Source organism: Micromesistius poutassou (genome assembly GCF_964030765.1).
Source record: "Micromesistius poutassou genome assembly, chromosome: 8".
NCBI lineage: Eukaryota > Metazoa > Chordata > Actinopteri > Gadiformes > Gadidae > Micromesistius > Micromesistius poutassou.
Window position 1 is genome coordinate 13028782 of NC_140278.1, and position 23959 is coordinate 13052740.

The following is a 23959-nucleotide window of genomic DNA, read 5'->3' on the forward strand; positions in this document are numbered from 1 at the left end:
CCTAACCTAGCCACGTTTTCAAATTTGGAGCCTTTATCCTGACGTGATGACGTACTTCCAGGCGACTTTACGTTGACGACGTCAGGTTGCCATAGAAACAGCACTCGCGCTGCCGTTCAGTTATATACAGCTTTTTAAAAAGGAAAATTACAATTTTAAGAAAGCAGTTCCGTTTAAAAAAAAAAAAAAACTGTTAGTGGTTTGGGTGGAGTTCTTATTAGTACGGTTACTTGAATTATCTAGAATATTTGTATACGTTTGCATAAATCGACTCGTATTTAATTTATCCATTCCAGCAAAAGGCAGTGAACAACATTCATACAAACACGGAACTGTGTTTTTATTTCCGTTCACTATGAGTGTGAGCGAAGTTTCTTCACTTTTAAAACAAGACAACACATTTTCAGCCACCCTTGACCATTATGGAAAAGTTCCTGTGGAACATTTAGATTATGGGTACATTGAAAAATGCAAGGACGTCAAGCATTTGGAGAAGATCTTGAGAGTGCTAAGGTAAGCACCCACTTTTGATGATTATATTTTATAAGCACTAAGGTTAGTCTCTCTTCATCTAACAACGTATACAAATATAATATATGTACAAACTAACATACACACACACACACACACACACACACACACACACACACACACACACACACACACACACATATATATATATATATATATATATATATATATATATAACTACAGTTGAACGAGTGGAATGATTAGGTGCGTTTACATGGACATTTTTTTTCAATCCGAAATAAATATACGCAGATTAAAAGAATCTGACCGAACTGTATACATGAGCGTCAAATAAAGAGATCTGCATCCAGGGCCGGAGTGGGACCCATTTTCAGCCCGGGAGTTTCAGGCCCATACCGGCCCACTTTTTTCAGGGGTGGAAGAATTTGAGTAAATGAACAGCGCAAAACACTTAATATCCCTTTTTATTGTATCAACGTTTGGAAAAATCCACCTCAAGGATCAATTTATAAGAAAAAACTTACTTTAACTATCAATTTGGGATATATATATTTGGGATAATTTCAATGAATCATGTCAGTTCTATGTGTAGGTTATCTTATATCAAATTATTTAAATACATTTTTTACAGTCCTCTCTACCTGTCCCCTCAGTCCTGTCCTCTTCATGTCTATTAGGTTCACCAGCAGCATCACACAAGCTGGACTGCTGCTCTGAGGCTACCAAATATTTTAGATTTGATATAATTGACTATCTATCACGTTTGTTGTCTTTTATATTTTACATGAAATATTTTGTCCAGTTTGCCTCTTCAGTGTTGGACTGGCTTATCTTTTCTGATGCTACAAAAAATAGAAGGGGTAACTTTATTGCTTGGGCTAACTTACACAGATCATGCTGGAGTTTACATGTTGATTTTCACAAATTATATTTGTGATTCGTCATATGGCTTAACAAAATAAACTAGACTAATTATGAATTGGTTTAAGCTTGTATGCTCAGGTTGGCATTGCAAACATAGCACAAATAGCTAAATGATGTATGTTGCTAATTAATCATTAGATCCACATCTCTCTACCAGCTGCAACTTGTGTCTGTCCTCTAAACAGGTTGTTTATTTTGGCACATTTGGTGGCATCTTCCTCCAGTGCCCTTCTTTTTTTAAATCTGGCCTTTTCGGCTCCTCCTGGTTTTTTCCTGCCCTCCACAATCAACGACAATTTCCGCTTCTGTTCTATTTCTCTTCTGTCCACTCAAGAAAAGACGCAACATGGACCAAACCAACTCAAATAATTGGGAGGGGTGAACTACCGTACATTGCATAATCCATATTATATAAACTGCGATGCTGGGGCTGAAATATCAGATGAATAAAGAACGTCTACTTTAGGAGAGGATAAAATAATGGTCAAAGTATTTTTTTTTGTATTGGGTGTGCAATACATGCACACACACCTATTGTTACTTGCATACACACACATTTGTAGGTAATTGCATACACACACCCACACAGTTTAAAATATATATACATTCTCTCCATCATTTTTTTTCACTTGATTTTTTTTTCCTTTTTTCAAAAGATATATTTTCTCCATCATTTTCTATACCTCCTTTTTTTTTAATATTCTCTCCATCATTTTCTATACCTCCTTTTTTTAAAATATATTATCTCCATCATTTTCTATACCTCCTTTTTCTTGATTTTTATTCTCTTCATCATTTTCTATACCTCCTTTTTTAATATTCTCTCCATCATTTTCTATACCTCCTTTTTCTCGATTTTTTATTCTCTCCATCATTTTCTATCCCTCCTTTTTCTTGATTTGTTATTCTCGCCATCATTTTCTATACCTCTTTTTTATATTCTCTCCATCATTTTCTATACCTTTTTTATATTCTCTCCATCATTTTCTATACCTCATTTTTTTTAATATATATTCTCTCCATCATTTTCTATACCTCCTTTTTCTCGATTTTTTATTCTCCATTATTTTCTATACCTCTTTTTTAATATTCTCTCCATCATTTTCTATACCTTTTTTATATTCTCTCCATCATTTTCTATACCTCCTTTTTTTTTATATTTTCTCCATCATTTTCTATACCTCATATATTTTTTTAAAATATTCTCCGTCATTTATTATACCTCATTTTTCTTGATTTTTTATTCTCTCCGTCATTTTCTATATCTCCTTTTTTCAAAAAAATATTCTCTCTGTCATTTTATTTACCTCCTTTTTTTCAATTTTCTATTCTCTATCATTTTCTATACCTCCCTTTTCTCGATTTTTTATGAAAATGATGGAGAATAAAAAATCGAGAAAAAGGAGGTATAGTAAATGATGGAGAGAATATAAAAAAGGAGGTATAGAAAATGATGGAGAGAATATATTTTTTGGAAAAAGGAGGTATAGAAAATGATGGCGAGAATATTAAAAAAGAGGTATAGAAAATGATGGCGAGAATATTAAAAAAGAGGTATAGAAATGATGGAGAGAATAAAAATAGAGAAAATGAGGTATAGAAAATGATGGAGAGAATAAAAAATCAAGAAAAAGGAGGTATAGAAAATTATGGAGAGAATATATTTTTTGAAAAAAGGAGGTATAGAAAATGATGGAGAATATATATTTTTTTAAAAGGAAAAAAAATCAAGAAAAGGGAGGTATAGAAAATGATAGAGAGAATATATTTTTTGAAACTGTGTGGGTGTGTGTATGCAATTACCTACAAATATGTGTGTATGCAAAAATTGTAAGCTTTGAAAGTATTAAGCAGGAATCATTTTGTGCCATATTCCTCCAAGGTCTGGAGAAGAGGGCGTGTACCCCCATCTGATCCAGTTCTGTGAGGATCGCCTGAAGAGCCTGGACCCCACAAGTCGAGCTCTGAGAAAGGACCAGCCTGTAGCCACGGCCACCAGCCTCCCCACAGAGGAATGGAGCCAAATCCGTGAAGACCTACAGGTACTGAAGCACTGAAGAAGACTGGATGATGAAGTAAAAGAAAATATAAAAAATATTGTATCATACATTCCTCAGCCTGATATCCCTCCATAGTGCCTGTCATTAAGTGTGTCTTCTTCACAGCAATGGCAGGATGAATCGAAAGATTTCGAAGCGTCGATACTACAATCGTCTATATTTCACGGTTTAGGTAATGAAAATGTACCACCCGTACGAGGCATCAACCTTTCTGTTCCCCTCGGCCAGGTGAGATGCTAAAACAATTTACACATAGTTTCTTCTTGTTGGTCTCTGAACAAATACAGATTCATAAATATACTCTGATTTCTTCTCAGAATGCAGCCAGCAAGGCAACGAATAAGCCCCCAAAAAGAGCTCTTCCTCTAAACTACAAAGATTGGGATAAGTGAGTTCTGTTGATTCTTTCAGGAAGGGTGTGTTTTAAAATAGAGAGGATTCAGTACGGTATCTAATCCAATAGGAGATTTGCTGTGTACAAGAGGCACCACGTGTCCACCACAGTAAGATCACTGTGGCTTAATAGATCTGATAAAAAGATGATATTATTACTGTGACCGTGTGTCCATTCTGTATCCCTAAACGTGCTTCCATTTCTCCCAGGTTTGATGTTGACAGAGAATGTGAAATTATTGACGGAAGTGAGTCCAAAAAGGATCCAGCTGCTGTCATCAATTCCGACCACGTCAAAATCAGAACCAGAGTGGACATCACATGTAAAACTCCCCTTACAGCATCTCTTCCTACAAATTATTTGATCAACAGCCACACATTTGCACAAATTTTTGGCATCACTTGCACACAGTCTGTGTGCATTTGATTCGTGACCCTTTTTCAACCTCCTTCCAGCCCTGACTGAGAAGGAGAAGCTCCTCATGGCCAGCCGTGAGAAAGACAAAGGCAACGAGGCGTTCAGGGCCAAAGGCTACGAGGAGGCTGTTGCGTACTACTCCAGGTCAAAGGCTTCTTATTTGATGTGCTTGCATCCCCACAGGGAGTGGCCCATTGCATTGTGCATAGTACCTCATATTTATACTTTCTCTCTCTTTCTTATTTTCCATTAAAAAATTTGGAACGACAGAGTTTAGGTCTAGTTCCTCCCATTACAGTTTAAAATGCAAAGTATAAAGTTTACAGTTACGGAAGTGGTCAAGTTTATATCTTATCCATTGTATAAAGTATAACATGTTGCGGTGCAATGGTCAAATTCCGTGCTTGTTAGGCCTTTTGCTGTACGGAACTGTTACGGAGCATTCATTTACTTATGTTTTAACATTGTCCACGATATGTAGGAGTCTCTCTATTGTCCCTATGGTGGCAGTGTACAACAACAGAGCCCAGGCAGAGATCAAACTCCAGCGGTGGCACCGGGCCCTGCAAGACTGCCAGAGAGTTCTTGAGCTGGAGCCCCTCAACCTGAAAGGTAATTTTGAGAGTTGCCCATGAAATCCTTTGCTAAGGCTGACCTAATTTTAGTGTTTACAGCAAGGCAACACAGTGATATTACCGGTATTCATCTGGTGATCACATTATTACATGTTATCATATTGTCATTCCATTCCTGCATTGCAGAGAGATGTTAGAGGTGAAGTGTGTGGGATTTAGTGGCATATAGCAGTGAGGTTGCAGATTGCAACCAACTGGATATTATGTCTGTACAACTATAGGTTATAGCTTTAAGTAAGGTTGTTATCCCTAGATAAGATAAGATAAGATAGCTTTCTCTCTAGAGCAGTTCTTCAGTTCTATGCTACTGTAGAAACTTGGTGGCGCAACATGGCAACCTGGCATGTAAACAAACAGGTCGGCCAGCATTTTGTATTTGTAGAATAAGTTATAGGATGTGATTTTATTAATAACATCATTGAAATAACATCATTGTCAATTAGCATTGAGTAATTTATATGGCCCAGAGCATTTTGAGGTACAAGCTAGTTTAAATGTTAAGCATAGGAAGCTAGTTTCTAAGGTTTGACCAGCCGTGTGTCTCGTTTCCAGCGTTGCTGCGCCGGGCTACAGTGTTCCAGCACCAGGGCAGCCTGCCCCTGGCGGCAGAAGACCTGAGAGCTGTGCTACGTGTGGAGCCCCACAACACTGCTGCTACTGTAAGTTCACCTAAGACCATAGAGGCTCACTTATCCGGTCGGTGTGGTTGAATTGCTTTGCAAGAGATTCCATGTATTGTGTCCAACTCTATGTGTTATTTTGGTTGGTGTTTGCAGCTTTGTTGTCACTTTGCCATGTTGACATAATTTTTTCTTTCTTTTTACATCTATTCTTTTGTTTAGAAACATCTGACTGAAGTGGATAAGAAGATAAGGGAGAGCCAGCTGGAACTGCCAGCTAAAGGCAGGAAAATCCTCATCCAAGACATAGAGGAAGATGAGGAGGAGGCAGAGGAGCATGGTGCGTTTTTTGAATGTCTGCTTATACCCCTTTCAACACACCTGTCATGTTGAGGGAATTCTCATAGACACCCCTATTCCTCCCTGACTAAACATAGTATCCATAGTGTTATTGATTTCCTATTGAAGCCTAGCATTGCTGTTGACAACTGCACTGCTGATGGCTTAGTGTAACAGAGAGACCGGCCGAGGCCATCTACTCCTAACCACTTAACCACTCCTACCTCTACCTCCACTCCTAACTCTTAATAACTAAAATGTCACTCCCGTTCACCAGCCCCGCCTGGCCGTTACCTCGTCACCGAATTGGTCTCTTGCTAAACTGTTCAACAGGTGGAGACAAGCCTTTTATTTTTGTCAGGATCCATCCTCTTTTAAGACACATAAACACACACACAATTACCCATCTCTTTCTGGTTTGACCTACAGTGTGGATGAACCACACTCATATGTCGGCCATCCTTATACAAACCAATAATTAAGAAATAAACCACGACAGAGTCTCGTTATGACAAAATATTGTACAAATAATGTGCTTACTGCTGCCAAAGGAAATTATTTTCCAATAACGGGACACCCTGGAGTGATTTATTCCACTGCGTAATAAACCATCTATTTAAAAAATAATTTTTGGAACATTGGAAAGTTATTGACCACAGAATTGCTTTCAACAATCCTATGGTCTAATGTAAAGATAGGGCATATTTTTTATATATCCCAGTAACATAGCTTTTTCAAACTTATTTGGAGGAATTTCCTGATTAAGCACATTTCTTTTCACCAAAGACATTTTACCAAGGCAAAAAAAAAATCTCAACAAATACATTATCTGCTCCAAACACAGTACGATTGTGTGTTGTATTGCAGCAATTCAGCAGTCCCTTAGAAGAGCACCAACCGAAGGCTAGGCTAATTGTTCCTAATCTTAAAATGAGTGTGTGTGTGTATGTCTGTATGTGCGTGCATGTGTGACACCTTGAAGCGCAACAGACACATAGGGCCTGAAGCCTTCCTGAAGTCTAAAGCCAACATGCATGTACCTACAAGCCCTGATATCACTCTGTATCTACTAAACACATAGTGAATATAACTGACACACCAGCATGTAGCTTTCTTAAAATCTAAGATGGTGGCTTGTTCTCCAGCAGTGGAAACCACACATCACTGGTGTTTGTGTGTGACGTATGTGTGTGTTACTCTGACATATTAATCCAGTTAGCGAAGAATACATTTTTATACCTGCGAGTCCCCCCAGTATTTCCCATATTGCCGAGAGAGGAAACCCCCCTTGTGAAATGGAAGTCACATGACGTCTCTGAGTGTATGTGTGTGTGAGTGAGTAGTGTGTTCCTCAACCCTCCCCCACTCAGTTCTTTCACATGGCTGTGCTTCCTGGAACTCCTCCTTCCAAGCCGCTCTCTGGTGTGTGTGTGTGTGTGTGTGTGTGTGGTCCAAACCTCCCCCCACTGTGATGTAAGCACAGACTGCATCCTGTGGGTGTGTCTACCCTTCACCAACCCTCCCCCTCTCTGTCTCTCTGTCTCTCTCTCTCTCTCTCTCTCTCTCTCTCTCTCTCTCTCTCTCTCTCTCTCTCTCTCTCTCTCTCTCTCGCCCTGCCTCCCCCTCCCCGCTGCTGTCCCTCCCTCCCTCCCTCCCTCCCCACTCTGCCTTCCAGCTCGTCCGGTTGATCCCAGGCAGCCTGTGGGAGGGGTGGACAGCGTTGTTTCTCCCGTCGAGAGGGGAGACATGGGCAACGCTCAGAAGAAGCCGTATGGCGGCGGCCGGGGGGACGGGGCCTCGCCGCACAGCGACGGCAGCAACGGCTCACACGGACACCACCGCAGAGGCCGCGGTGGCAGCTGGGACAAACACAAAGCAGCCGCGCACGAATCGCCGGGGCACGGCAAGGCTGCCAACGGCACGGGGAAGAGAGGCTCCACCGCCTCAGAGCCCGGCACAGCCAAGGGAGGGACGCCCGCGGGGGTCGACCTGGACGCCCCCAGTGGTGCCTTGCCCCCCCCCCTGGCCCGGTTGAAGAACGAGGGCAACCTGCTGTTTAAGAACGGACAGTTTTCAGACGCACTGGGGAAGTACTCGCAAGCCATCACCGGCTTCACGGAATCAGGTGAGCTATGGCCGGCGTTTTATCGGTATGTTGGTATGGTGTTGGTCTGGTTGAATGCCGGTCGACCGGTATGGAGCCGTGTCATCTAGTAGATGGTTGCTGAGAATATGCACTTCCTCATTACTGTAAACCTCGGCGTCACTGGAATATGACAACAACCTCAGTGCCTCTCTACTATAGGTAGTCCACTAGTGTGATGTCACATGCCGCCAGTGCTGTGTAGGTCTTTCATGAAAACCACAGCTTTACATTTGTTTATTTGACCACAAACAACAGGTAGCCCATTCCCTCTTTTAGCCAATACATTTATGAATCAAAGGTCATGACCTTGCAGTTATTTTGTGATTGCCATTATACAATAACAGTGCAAATAACTATAGAAGTGGGATCACAGGTTTTCTCAGAATAAGGTGTAGATTTGGCTGTGATGATAACGCCAATGAGTGAAACGATGAGCCAAGCGCAAATAAGTGATTTGTATCTTGGTGTGAATGTACTGATATGTAGCTAGATGCACAGGGGGATGCGTCACAGCTGTGTCCCTGTACTGTAGCGCACGTGTGGTTGTGTGTGTGTGTGTGTGTGTGTGTGTGTGTGTGTGTTTATATGTAGGTCTGTGTGTGTGTGTGTGTGTGTGTGTGTGTGTGTGTGTGTGTGTGTGAGAGGTTGCGTAAGTGTTTGTGTTAGGTTGCACGTGAGTGTGTGTGTGTGTTTGTATGTGTGCGTGTGTGTTAGGTTGCATGTGTCTGTGTGTCTGTGTCTGTGTGTGTGTGTGTGTGTACAGACAGACGAGCAGCGTTTCTGTCCGACCCAGCTCTAAGCCCCTCAGCACGGGTCTGCCTGGGTCACATGACTCTGGAAACCACTCACTGTGAAATTGAATCTGCAAGGTACCACAGCTGTAAATCCTGCAGAGAGGGAGAGAGTGAGAGTGAGAGAGTGAATGAACGATGCTGCGAGAGAACGAGAGCGAGAGAAAGAGAGAGTGATATATCCCATCCAAATCCCATCTCTTACCCTCACTCCCCTCGCTAGTTCTAGTGCTCACTCGTCCTCCCCTCTCACTTCTCACTTGGACATTCCAGTCCATTATGTAGCGGGCTTCTCAGTGGACCCTGTCACATCCATTATGCCTCATCATCATAAGTCACTGCTGCTCTGGAAAGAAAAGCTTGAATAGGGAATTTAAAAACCTGAGATTTAAATCGTCATTGTTTTTCCAATGGCAATTCCATAATATTCCATGACCTTTTAAAATGCGTTGCAATTCTACACATCCTGCCATTGTAGACATTAACATCCAACCTCAATTCAGCCATGCATAGTAAGACTACGTTCGGCCCATGGATCAGTGTAATCGTATGGATCTGGTCTAAGCTGATTTAGTCGCAGTTGGGAATCCTGTTGGGCTGTCTGCACCGCCACCACCCCACGTGGACCCCACATGACAACCCAGGCTGACCCTGACACCCTCACTGTGTGTGCCTGTGCTTGTGTGTGTGTGTGTGTGTGTGTGTGTGTGTGTCAGAGACACGGACGCATTACTGTCACTGGTTCCCTGTGGCATCACCCATAATCTGATTTGAAGTGTGGCGCTAAAGTGACTGCGTAGAGAAAGTCTATCACCGCATGAACAATGACCACACTTGTGTAGCTGCTAGCCAGCCCTGTTTCAGCAGTACTTATGAGAGTACAAATGAGAGAAAATGTCTCAACATCTTCTGCCGACCAACGCCTAAGTTTGGTATCAAAAGAACATGTATTTACAAGTTGTACAGAGACTGTCAGGAGGAGAAACTCTAATTAAATGAATGACTTCAGAAGTTGTTGGGCATTTCCTTCTAATGATCAACTCTTGAACCATGAAGAATCGCCAAATTGCACCTTTAAACAAGACTTTCTCTGAACAGATGTCCCTCTGAAATGATGTAACATTATGTTATGTAACAACAGAGTTTATCTGAACACATAGTTCTTCTCCTCTCCGTTGACAGCACATCAGTGCAGGTATGTTGGCAGATAGGTTACCGTTAATATCAAAGACAGATTTAATACTCAAATACTTCAATCTCAGGTCTTGGCCTGTATAACTGAAGTCTGATGAGCTATATGGAGATATGGAATTTTCTGGGGACGTAATGAGGCATGTGATGATAACACGCATGCAATTCAACAGTAAGGAAGCTTTAAAAGACTCCAAGGTCCAAGGAGAAGGCTGCTAATATTTTCCAATCACAAATGCATTAAAGTAGAGCAAAGGACAAATGCGGGGGTAAACACACACACACACACACACACACACTCCCGCACACACACACACACACACACACACACTACTTAGCAAGTGAATCACAAAGAAACAACTTGTTCAAACATGCAGGGCTTGTCCGACTGCACCCCTGGGTCATTGAGATGACGTCACACATCTATCTAGAGTAAAACTCCAGCACGTTCCTTTTGGTTGGTAACGCTTGTGTTTTGTTCTTGTTGTTGTTGTGGCTGTTGACAGGAATCGACAGTCCAGAGGATCTTTGTATATTGTACTCCAACCGAGCAGCCTGCTACCTGAAGGATGGCAACAGTCAAGAATGCATACAGGACTGCAGCAAGTAAGAGTGTACAGCTAACAGTCAAGAATGCATACAGGACTGCAGAAAGTAAGAGTGTACAGCTAACCGCAACGTACCCAACATGGGCCCACCTTAGCATGCATCGTCTCAGTAGGGTCCTTTTTCATTGTGAAGAACGTTGGAAGCCGTGCAGAAAGGGTTCATCCTGAAACAATGCGATCAACCTCACAATACTATGATTATGAAAGCATGTGTATTAGACGCATAGAACCTTGCATTGACTTCAAGATTTTTTAGTTTTAGAGAGAACACAATCTCAATGTAACCTGGATGTATGAATCGAAAAAAATGCATGGGATGATATCAAGCTTTTTTGAACTATGGGGACTTACTGCTGTACCCATTGTTTATGCTGTATAATCTCCATTAGGCTCTTTACCACGCTGAGAGATGACGATGTTCCATTACAACCTGTGGACCTTTGTAGTGTTGTGGACACTCACCAATAGTAACGCTGTGGACTGAATCCTCAGAATAACCCTACGGATTAGCTAATGGGACACACTGGCACACACACACACACACACACACACACACACACACACACACACAAGCACACAAGCACAGAAACACACAAGCACATGCACACAGGCACACACTGCTACACATTCTCCCACCAGTGTCATCCGTACAAGCCGTACTGTAACCGTTGCAACAGGGTGGGCTGGGGGTTGAGGGCCTGACTCCAACCTGTCCACCATCTTACTCTCTGTCTAACCCCACCCTACAGAGCCCTGGAGCTGCAGCCCTTCTCCCTCAAGCCCCTCCTGCGGCGGGCCATGGCCTATGACTCCTTGGAGCGCTACAGGCAGGCCTACGCCGACTACAAGACCGTCCTGCAGGTGGACAACAGTGTGCAGGCAGCGCACAACAGTGTTAACAGGTAGGAGCTGTCTGTCTGTCTGTCTGGCTGGCTGACTGGCTATCTGTGTATCTGTCTGGCTGTGTGTCTGTCTGTCTGGCTGGCTGGCTGGCTATCTATGTTTCAGTCAGTCTGTGTGTCTGTCTGGCTGGCTGTCTGGCCAGCTGGCTCAGTGTGTCTGTCTGGCTGGCTGCGTGTCTGTCTATGTACCTGGATGGCTGGCTGACTATCTTGTTTCTGACTGTATGACAGTCTTTCTGTCTATCTATCTATCGCTCATTTTCTATTGTGTCACTTGCCACTTTGGTCCTGCTACTCTGAAAAATAGGAATAAATTAAGTGTTCCCATTCTATAAAATAATATGGCTAATTTCCAGGCCAATGTATGAGCCAAGAGTGGTTGTAAAAATAGAGAGATCATCCATAACCTCTCAACCAATGTGGCTGAAGAGGAAGCAGCCAGCGGTCCAAACACTACGCAGTACTATCAGCCACTTGTCTTCTACAGGTGTTGTTCTATTTCAGAACAGGTTACCACACATGACCATATCATCATAGAGAGAGAGAGAGAGAGAGAGAGAGAGAGAGAGAGAGAGAGGGAGAGAGAGAGAGGAAGGGAGTGAAAGAGAGAGAGAAAGAGAGAGAGAGAGAGAGAGAGGGAGGGAGTGAGAGGAATAGAAAGAGAGAGAGAGAGAGAGATGTCCCATGGGCTTCGGGAAGAGGGTTATTACTAAACGAATGAGGGGACTTTAGTTCACTCAACTGTATCTGAGCCACAACCACGCCCACATTTTATCTAATTAGTGGTTGGAGCAGATTTAGACCATGATGACAAGCCGCTCTCGTCAGCAGGTATTTATGGCCACCAGGCTGAGTTTTACGTAACGAGGAGCCTCACCTGTAAATCTCGTGCTCTCAGCGTCCAGGGCACACACACACACACACACACACACACACACACGCAAACACATGCAAACACACATGCCCACGCGTCACTAATGTATTCCATTTCACATACCATATTTCCATACATGTAAAGGTCCTACATTAGGCCTTTAAACACACACACACACAAACAAAGAGACCCCACACATTGATTAACCCTTAAATACTAATATAAATACAGAAAAAAAAGCTAAATTAATATATGTTTATATATTATTATATATAAACATACATAATAATGTATTATACACAGCAATAGTATGACTACAGATATATTTAGATGTGATGCAACTGAAAAATGGTCTCATTAATTCAGTCCAACAATGCTGGAATACAACAGAGGAGGCTGCGTTAACTTCCAATATGCTACAGCATTATTAACTAAACATCAACATTAGCCCTTGATGTTGATGTTCAGAGAATCGATACAGTGTCTATTAATAGGTCCTCACTGCAATACTATATTCATTATCAGTATGCATGATCTGTATCCTCTGTCCTTGTGCTTCTATGACTCTGATTGATGATTACATGAATAAGCAAAGGTCTGTTGTATCGATGAGTTAATCCCTAACAATATGGAATGTGGATATGGATTAACAGTTAATTTATTTTATGTAAGTAATTGTGGGTGTGGTTTCCACCACTGCTTGACTTGTATTTTTCTTCTTTTAATACAAACAGTTGCTTACTTAATTTGTGTGAATCCTCCTGTCCCGGCCCAGGATCACCAGGCTCCTGATAGAGCAGGACGGGCCCGAGTGGAGGGAGAAGCTCCCTGACATTCCCCTGGTTCCCATGTCGGCCCAGCAGCACCGCAGGGAGGAGGCCCCCACTCTCGAGGTCCTAAAGGCCCGTGCTGAGAAGGCTGCCCTGGACACAGGTGCAGTGAACATGACTAGGTTATTGTAGGGGATTTATTGTGATCATGACCTCCCCCACGTGAATCATATACACGTCTGCAATCCAAAAAATCATATCGTCATAATATAATATTAACATATATGGTAGTCACTTGTGTGTATAGCATACCATACCACGTGTGTACTTTGAACTCTAGGCTATGTTTTACAATGCCAGTGACTGCTTCTGCAGGTTAAGGGTCTGAAATGATTGACTTTGAAGTGTGCATGTGACCCACGACTATGTTTGTTGTAGTAGGCTAGGACCCACACCAGTAGCCAAGGCCACACACCAGTAGGCTAGGACCCACACCAGTAGCCAAGGCCCCACACCATGTAGGCTAGGCTCCACACCAGTAGGCTAGGACCCACACCAGTAGCCAAGGCCCCACACCAGTAGGCTAGGACCCACACCACTAGGCTAGGACCCACACCACTAGGCCAGTCTCCACACCAGTAGGCTAGAACGTACACCAGTAGCCTAGATTCCTAGCTCGAGATCTATGGGTCCATATAGGGAGCCGTATAACTGATACTACTAGGCTACAGATTGACAACCTCACTGCTCACCTTTTCTTCTGCTCCGCTGGCATCTGCATCCCTCTCTGCTGCTCGCTCTCTCTCCCTCGCTCAATCACACACTCACTACACACACTCATTGGCACTGCCCTATTCCCCTCTGCAGGTGCCTCAACGTTTGGTCAGTTAGCTGTCCCATCTCTCGACCTGCTATTGCTAAAACAATTTGCTGAAATTAAAGTACTGTCACAAACAATACTATATTGTTACGTATCCTTGAGTAATTTGTAGTGGGTATGCGGAACTGCGCAGGTATACAGCGTATACCTGCATATCACGTAGACTACACCAATGCACAGGTATGTGTAGCTCGCTCTCTCTGCCTGCGCAGTGTGTGGGTCGCTATCCGCCAACCCCTGTCTCAGCCTCTCTCTCTCTCTCTCTTTCTCTCTCTCTCTCTGGCCTGAGATCGACTACAATCAATGGTAGTGCAATTGATTGCTACACACACACACGCACACACATGCACATGCGTGTGTATGCAGAGAGTGTTGCTGTGTGAAAGCGCTTGCCCTCCATAGTGAGGAAGAGCAGCAGGGAGGCACGCTGCGTCTCTCTGACCACCACCAGCATGTTATCCCTGCGGCCCATGCATGTCTGATCTATCACAACAGCCCTGTTTGTGTCCTTTGAACACAGAACAGCAGTGATAGGCCGGATCCGCCTCGCTTCGTAAGGCACAAATCACCGCCCCAAACGGAAGAAATAACCTTCAGGGCTTATTCATTGCCACTGCGGCACAAATTTCAGCAAGGCACTCACACACACACACACACACACACACACACACACACACACACGCACACACACACAAACACTCAGGAGGAGGAGGAAGAGGAGCAGGAGGTGTGAGAGTCCTAATGCTTAAAGGTGCAAACCTTAACCATCGACTTCCCCTTCCTCCTCCTCATCATCCTTATCTTCCCTTCCTCATCCTCTTGCTTCTCCTCCTCATCTTCCCCTTCCTCATCCTCTTGCTCCTCCTGCTCAACCTCCTCCTCTTCTTCCTCCTCCTGCAGCCTCAGGTCTGTCTCCCTGCTGCAGTGCAGCTGCTATTTTTAAAGCCTGGACTATTAGAAGAACTACCGGGTGGTGTGTGTGTGGGGTGTGTGTGTGTGTGTGTGGGGGGGCTGGTTGAAAGAGGAGGAGGAGGGCTGCTGAGCGTCCGCTCTACCCGGGAAAATGCAGATCCAGCAGGCATTGATCAGCAGGCACCACTCCTCAGCCTGAATGATGGCTGGCTGGACCTTTAGCTGCAAGCTCCCTCGGGCCTCACTTTCACCATAGGGTGCCTCACTCAGCACTGCAATAGAGCAGCAGCAGGCAGATCGATTCCAGAGCTCTCCCTATTGTCAATGTGAATGCCCGTTTATCTGTATCGTAGCTTCCCTGTACACGTAGCTTCCCTGTACACGCATGGTACTATAACTGCAGCCTCTGAGATATGAAACATGACGTGTGTAAAAGCGACGCTGATGAAGAGGCATCTCCACTGTGCAGGGTTGACGTGAGCTGTAACTCTGTGTCCTGTGTGTCATTGCAGCAAGGCGATCGGAGCTGCGCTTCACAGCCCTGAAGCAGGAGGGGAATGAGTTTGTAAAGAAGGGCCAGTTCCAGGACGCACTGGGGAAATACACAGAATGCCTTAAACTGAAGCCTGAGGAATGTACCGTCTACACTAACCGGTCAGTGTACCTTCATGCATGTTGTACACACGCATACATGCGTACATACATACGTACATACTGTACATGTACACACACACACAAACACTGTAGACTCAGAGTACATTTATACACAGCGACTCGTGTACGCAGGTACAGATACACACTCTCTCACACACACACACACACACACACACACACACACTCTCTCTCAAACTCACATTGCCCGATTGTTTGGCCTCGAGTATGGCTGCTTGCAGCTTTCTCGAGAACCGCTCATCAAAACAACCTTACCCTGACACTGCACTTCCTTGGTTCCTAAGCAATACACCATACACAGTGTGAAGTCCTTCGATCGGATGAACGGTTGTCCAGAAAATTTAACATTCATCATACAACACATGTACACATGTATACAGATTGTAGGATACTTATCCCGTCCCTCCGCTTTGTGTCGGGCCAAACAACGCCCCTTAACTGTGGTATAATGACATTCCACAGCCTGTCGTGAGCTATTGCTTTTATAAAACGGTTACAAGTATGGCGAAATGAAAGTAATAGACACACTTCATTTTGAAAAAACAAGAAAGTCAAAAAAGCATTTTTTTAACAAATACACTTTGCAGGCAGCCCTCCTGGCTGCCTGCAAAGTGCATGGCGGTTGCTATGCAACACACTGTAGCGTCCTTCAGAGAGAAGGCTAGGCTAGAAACGGTAGCTCGGTTCGCTGGCAATTTAGCCTACTATGGAGCAGTTCACGTGCCGTGTGCCTATTCCTTTCATTAGTGTCCTGGACCTTGCCTTGCTCACTCCCGGAAAAACAACATTTCCACCCTTTCCATCAAATCAACATATTTTTAGGCTTCAGTGAACTATGCTATTGCTTTTATAAATAAATAAACAACAGTTAAAGTTAGGTGCGGCGTGATATGGAACTCTGCAAACTGATTGAACGTCATAGCAGTTATGTATATGCTCATTATACAACAGTTAGGAACCAATCAGATCGCTTGATTTAAGTCATATTATATATACTACATTTTATAAATACTGTATGTAGAGGAACATAAGAGCCAGTCATTGTAGGGACTCCGTGAGTCATCCACCTCCCAGGGCTTTCTGTCTCCACCCATGATGTGAGCGCTGCCGGGGGTCAAATTAGTGAGCATTGTTGGCAATGGTGTAACCCGATGGCTGCAGTCCAGGAAACAGCTGCCGGTCTGCGTCCCCCTCTAATCCCCACTGCTCCCACCTCCCCACCTGCCCATACGCTCAGAGATAAGTCTCTTTTATATCATGTCTGTCGTCCATCTACTGCTTCTGACCGCCCGCATTGTCAGTTCTCTGTGTTCCCGCTTCTCTTCATGAGAGCGCTTCGATTGTTCACCACTTGGGAAAGGAAAACACTGCAACGCCGACGTGATTCATTCTCCCCCTATTGTATGTGTGTTGTTTTTTCCTGTGTGTGTGCATGTGCGTGCATGTTACTGTGGGTGTGTCTGTGGATGTGCATGTGTGTGTGTGTGTGTGTGTGCTTGTGTGGGTGTTTCTGTGCGTCTGTATGTCTGTATGTCTGTGTGTGCATGTGTGTGTTTGTGTGTGTGCATGTGTGTGTGCATGTGTGTGTGCGTGCGTGCGTGTGTGTGTGTGCATGCTTGCGTGTGCATGTGCGTATGTGTGTGTGTGTGTGTGTGTGTGTGTGTGTGTGTGTGTTTGTGTGATGTTGATTTTGAGGTTGTGCAGAGCGTCTGAAAGCTTGTGTTCATAGCCACACTGACTTTGCACCATGCATAGTCAGCTCCCATCCGACCGGTGCTCCTTGTGAGCCAGCAGGCAGAGACACTAACTGAATATATCCTACAAGTCGATAAGGCAGGAATAATGAATCGTTTACTTTACATTTCATCTCAACGATGAAAGCGTGTTCATTTTCATATAACATTGTGAAAAATATGTACGCAGCCTATTGTTGGACCTTTACATGTATGTAAACACGGTATGATAAATGGTATACGTTATTGACGTGTGTGTGTGTGTGTGTCCAGGGCACTGTGCTACCTGAAGGTGGAAAGGTTTGCTGAAGCCAAGCAGGACTGTGACACTGCACTCAGCCTGGAGCCGACCAATAAGAAAGCCTTCTACAGACGAGCTCTGGCCAACAAGGGTCTAAAGGTGAGCAGCCCTGAACAGACAGAACAACAACACACACACACACACACACACACACACAAATATTCAATACATTCTCATCTAAGCAGATCTGCCATGGGATAGAGTCAAGCATTAGAATGTGGCGTGCACTTAAAATGAAATAGCTAGATAGATAGAAAGATCGATGTGTCTCTTTATTCACCCCCATGGGGATAAAGAGGCCTTTATGTTGTTCTAGTGTGTGTTAATGTTAGTGTGTGAATATATTATCCTTCATGTAAGATATTTCAGAGCGGTTGCACAGATGCATGTGAATATGGCTGTGAGTGTGTCATGTATCGGCGCTGGATGCAGGCGGTGTGCAATATTTCAGCGGTGTCAATCCCTGCAAGAATACGGGGAATCCTCCCCGGGCACCATTCTAAACACTCCCTTCGTCCACACGTCCTGTTAAACTACTGCAGCTGCACTGCAGCGAGTCCCACTCCACCGCATCTGTTGTGGCCTCCTATTGCCCTACCTCCTTCTCCCAGCTCAGAGGAGGAGGCGGCTGTGTGTTAACATGATATCATGACCTCTTTAAACACGCATGACTCCATATGGGCCCACAACCAGGACTACCTGGCGAGCAGTTCAGACCTGCAGGAAGTGCTCCAGCAGGACCCAGGCGTACAGGAAGCTGAGAAGGAGCTGGAGGAAGTGACAGTGTTGCTCCGCCAGAGCCTGGCCAGCGGCGCCTCGCCCTCGCCACCGACCGCCAAGCCCAGGAAGAAGGTTCCCATCACAGAGGTACACACACTCACACAAGCATGGACACGCACACAGGCATGGACACGCACATACACGCACCAGACATGGACACGCAGACACACACACACAATAACTATATACTTAACTAATAAATTCCTAAACAGCTCAACCTAAAATATATTAGTATTTAAATGAATAGCCATGGCACAATCTCACCCATTTTATCTTCTAGGACTAAGTAGGCGCTATCAGGACTTAATCGGTACTAGGGGCAGATTTCCGGTTTGCTTTGTGGTCTATGCATTGTCAAGTCAAGAGAATACTCTAGATATCACAATATTTAGAGTATTCAAATATCAAAGTCAAAGTCTGCTAAAAGTAAATAAGACTTACACCAAGTACATACAAGCAACGGCTCTATTCATAAAAGAAAGATTAGGTCCTGTAGACCCTCTGTGTCCAAGCTACAGACCATAGACTGGATCATCTTACTAAATACCCTCATTGACTCAGTGTAAGCCCTAATCTAAGAGCTCATGTTGTCTACACCATACAGACGCAAATACCCACGGCTCACATAGGTGGAACATAACCCGTCCTGCTTCTGCCTACCAGTTCCCATGGTCATCATTAAACCAAAAACAACCCAACTCAACTTAATTTATATACCACCTTTTATACAATCATGCAGCCCAAAGTGCTTCACAAAGCAAAATTAAAACACAGATGGGGCTAAAATTATATAAATAAACAATAAATAAACACCAGTGATGAAAATATAATAAACCAATGATAGAATTGCTATAACATAACTCCAGATTAAAAGGCAGATTAGAAAGATAGTTTCCTTTTAAAACACAGAGCGCTGGCTGTCCTAACATCCAGAAGAGTTCCTCTCCCCCCAGCCAGTAAACCTAGACCCTGTGTGCCCCCCAGGTGGACGGGGACCAGGACAGGAGCACGGCGGACTCGGCCCCGCGGCCCCAGGACTGCGGGGCCATCAACATGCACCCGGCCGACGCCTACGAGTTCGGACAGTCCCTGAACGCGGCGAGTTCCCGTGGCGACGCGGCCGCCTGCGCCAACCTGCTGTCCTCGGTCGACCCGGAGCGGCTGCCCCGGTTGCTTAGCAACCAGCTGGACGGGCACGTGATGGGCTTCGTGATGGAGGCCCTGGACGAACACTTGCTGGCCAGGGACCCCGGCCGGGTGTACCGGCTCCTACAGAACCTGCCCACCGCCGAGCGCTTCGTGGTGAGGCGCCACGCGCTTTTATTGTGTTCATGTGTCACAGTCACTGATCCAGGGCTGCATCGTTCACCTTAGCAGAAATTGCAAGTTCAAGCTTTATTTGCTCTGGCCGAGGCTGGCCCCCGTCACGTTCAGACCAAACACTTCATTTCCTGCATTCTGGTGAATATTTATTCAACAGTGTGCCTTTATGGCGGAAATTTCTTTACTATGTATAGGAAATTTACTTAGAGACAGTTCTCGCCTCCACGTCGTCCATTCATTACTGATAATTGAACACCTCGTCGGGCAGACCAGTCACAACCATTTATCTAATATGGGGCGGGTTTGATATGATGACAGTACAGAGGAGCTCCCTATGGGCGTGCCGTGGAGGCATTTTCATAAACAACCAAGATGGCTGCCGCTGATGTATCACACATTGCATTGTTCTGATTTGTTGAAGGTCTATCCAATTGCATCCAAAGGTATCTAGGTTCTCGTACACATCTGCAAATTAGTCTGGCGATGTCAGGATAGGCTTTTGCAAATGTCATTGCTATCCTGTATTAGACCTTCGGTCAAAGCATCTCCCTACAATGTAATACCACACAGATGGGACACACAATGTCCCATTGTTTGTTTTGAACACAGCCATTCACTATGCCTTCCCTATAAGGTTAAGTTTTATGATGTTCTATGTCCACCACATTGTCTCCAAACATTAAGCCCTGGTTAGGACGCTGCCATCAGCAGTGTCTCGTAGAGTCACTTTCTCACAAGCAGATCGGTAACACGACACCCCATCACCCACGACACCTCAACACTAGGGGGAAGGATTTAGCCGCATAATAAGCAGCTACATAACCCATACCGTTCATTGTCACTAGAACCAGCCCTGAAGTGCCATGATCCCCACCTGGCTAGCATTAAGCAGGCAAGACAATTGACAAAGCAGAATCCTGCATCAAATGCCCCAAGAGTGTTAAAAGATTCTTCTCACCTCCATTCTAGCCCTGGGCAGTTCCTGTTGGGCCACATTCCCCTGTGTCGTCTACTGTCACATTTACATGTCAATGTACATTAGTTTACAAAGACATGCAGGCAGTTGACTGTAATCCAGACAACCCTGTTGGAGTAGGGATGTCACGATACCAGAAATTTAGTAGTCGATACCAATACCATTGAAATTCCACAATTCTACTCAATTCGATACCACGGTATAAAACAAAAACAAAAACAATAAATCCGATGTACTTCAACATACACTAATTTATTAAAAACATTTGAACATTACAGAAACAGTGGCACTGGCATGTAGCCTTCAATGACTAAATAAATTTTTTTTTGAAATAGTTGAATTGTTCAAAATAATAATAATAATAATAATAACAAGAGGTTCCTTGCAGGTTCCCTACTCGGTCCCTAATAATAATAATATGCGCTGAAAGCAGGCAGTCATGCAGCTATGCTGCTCGCGTTTACACTTGCGTGCATGGCGGAGTTTAAAACATAACTTCCAACGTAATATTAAGTAATATAACGCAGGTGCGCAAGGCAGCCACAGGAGACGCCAACATTGTTTTCAACGGCTCGGTACCGCGCCGTATTAATTCCCAAGTTTTGAAAAAAAAAAAAAAAAGTATTTGAAGCGAATAAGCGAATTGAATGTTTGGTCATTCAATATATTCAAAAGCACCACCCACTTCCTCTGACCAACTCCTCTCTCCCCCTCTGTCTCCCCCCCTCTCTCTTCCTCCATCCCCTTCGCTCTCTCTACTCCTCCATGTCTCCCCCTCTCTCTCACCCTCTCTCTCTCCTCCTCCATCCTCTTCGCTCTCTTTGCTCCTCTATGTCTCCCCCTCTCTCTCCCCTCCTCCATCTCTCCCTCCCCATCAATCCCCTTCCCTCCCTCTACTCCTCCGTGTCTCCCCCCGCCTCTCTCTCTCTCCCCCCCCTCCATGTCTCCCCCTCTCTCTCCCCCCCATCCCTCCCCCTCTGTCTCTCGCCCTCCTACGTGCAGGTGGCGCGGATGCTGCTGGAGACGGCCGACCAGCGGCGCGTGGTGCAGCTGTTTGAGCGCCTGTCCTCCATGCAGAGCGAAGACTTCACAAAGGACGACGTGCAGAACCTGGCAAAGAAATACACCATCTGACCCACCTCGCCCCTCCCACCTCTCCCAGCTAGCCTCCCCTACCTAGCCTCTCCCACCTAGCCTCTCTTATCTAGCCTCTTCAATTAAACCTCTTCTTCGTAGCCTCTCTTTCCCCTGCATGAGCTCTGCCTCCAACATTTTACTACGGATCTATGCAAAAAAAAAAAAAAAAAAACAAGGGCACAAAGTAAACCACCAGAGAGGGGGAAAAAGTCAAATACTAGTGGAACGAAGGCTGGTTCAATACAGGGGTGCCACAGCTGTTGCCACGGAGACGCATCTTTGCTTTATCTGTACGGTGGGGGGATCTGCAAACAATATGTTCCAGTAAGCAATGGAAGGATATATATATATATATATATATATTTTTTTTTCTTTTCTTATTTCCTCCACAACGCTTTTTTTTCCGGATATTATTTTGTACTGTCCACCGAACCGCTAGTTGCAAACACTGGCTCCCGCACAATGACGTAGCAGTGTCTAGCGTGCTAGGCTATTATTATTATTATTATTATTATTAATAATAATTAACTAAAGGGTGGCCTGCATAGAGTTGGCTCAGGGCACGTTTCCTCAAGAGCTCGCTCCACCAAACCTGGCTCCTTGTGTCCTTGACTTCTCGCTGAGACTTTACCTGAGGTGGTAACGTTAGACACCGGACCTGACTGGTCCACAACATCGGGGTGGGTTCCACTCCCCGAGACCACCCTGTTGTTGTTGGTATCTAACGTTAACGTTATGCTGGGCAGGGCGAGTCTATGGGATACAGTGGAGGGAGAGAGCCACGTTGGATCATCTGTGTTTCTTTATGCATATACAACGTTCAAAGCTAGAACATGGCTTTGCACTGCTATCTCGGATGCACTAATTAGATGTGTGGACTCATGCGGTCAATTATTAAAGTTGAAACGAGTATAATATTTTTTTATGTATCAAACCATTAGCATACAATCGAATCCGGGTAAGGTTAAAAAAAATTAAATCAATTTAGGTTCAATCTCCCTCATAGACTAGCTAGAAATGATTTCTTAAACATAAGGAAATTAAATTATTTCTTACACGTAAGAAAATTAAGTGAGGCCCTAGATTAATGCAGGAACTACGAGCCGTTAGCCTGCTGGTCCACTCCTGGTAGCGCATGCTAGCCTCCCGCTGTACTGTAGGCGCCAGCACAGCGCATCAAGTCGGCCGGGCCATGCTAAAACTGGCCAGATGAGGCATCTTCTTGAGATGTGTGCCTTCAGATGTCAAATAAGGGGTTGGAAATTGGATATCTCTTTTCTTTTTGTGTGGGTGTGTAGTTCATGTTCTGTTAACGGTCCAGGTTCTGTGTACGGTTAAATAGTTCTGCAGCTTAAAACGGCAGGGATCCATGTACACTATTATTACGCCATCGTTCAGCCGGGTTACGTGTCATTTATTAGGGTGAGGTTTGATGCAGGTGGGTGGTCAGGCTTCAAGGTAAGGGTTGTTTGGACAAACTGGTTATTTAATGAAAACACCCTAATCCATCATCTTGCCATAACATAAATGGCTTATTCGACATTACTGAAGTTTGTCTACCATTTTTTTTTACAGTAGTTTTCTATCGACACGAATGTACTGTGGTCGAGGAGGAACTGAGCTATGAGGCAGACAGCAATAACCTGTACATGTTATACAGCTCTCTATGAGGCAGAGCAGTAATCAGCTGTACATGTTATACAGCTCTTAATGAGGCAGAGTCAATGATCACCTGTACATGTTATACAACTCACAGGCTGGCAGGACATGTTTATTAGTGCTGTTTAAAAATAAGTTATTTTGGAGAGCATTCAAATTGTTATTTTGCAATAAACAGGCAAAGATAAACTTATTTCTCTATTATAGATGTACATTTTTTGTGAATATCTAATACATATTATGTTATGGAAAAGTGACATATTGAATAATAAAACATGAACAAGAACTTGAGCTCACGTTTTCTTATTGTTGAGTCGGGCTTTGGGGAATGAGGACCAAAACACACATTTCATACAATTTGTTTTTAATTTTTTCCCCAGATATGCATTAACACGCATATTGTAAAGCAAATTAGCGAACAAA

General features: G+C 44.2%; 1 protein-coding gene across 1 annotated transcript; it reads left to right on the forward strand.

Moving 5' to 3' along the window:
- Window positions 1-355: 355 nt before the first annotated feature.
- On the forward strand, window positions 356-23814 carry spag1b (sperm associated antigen 1b; the record flags this gene model as incomplete). The annotated part of the gene is made up of 18 exons (XM_084471700.1): window positions 356-513; window positions 3299-3458; window positions 3582-3704; window positions 3794-3864; window positions 4080-4192; window positions 4326-4431; window positions 4769-4899; window positions 5475-5581; window positions 5765-5882; window positions 7557-8006; window positions 10516-10615; window positions 11367-11519; window positions 13169-13326; window positions 15468-15609; window positions 17634-17760; window positions 18355-18528; window positions 19426-19743; window positions 21743-23814. 18 exons carry the CDS (start codon window positions 356-358, stop codon window positions 21872-21874), a joined length of 2841 nt encoding a protein of 946 aa, XP_084327826.1. The 3' UTR covers window positions 21875-23814.
- Between the last annotated feature and the right edge of the window lie 145 nt (window positions 23815-23959).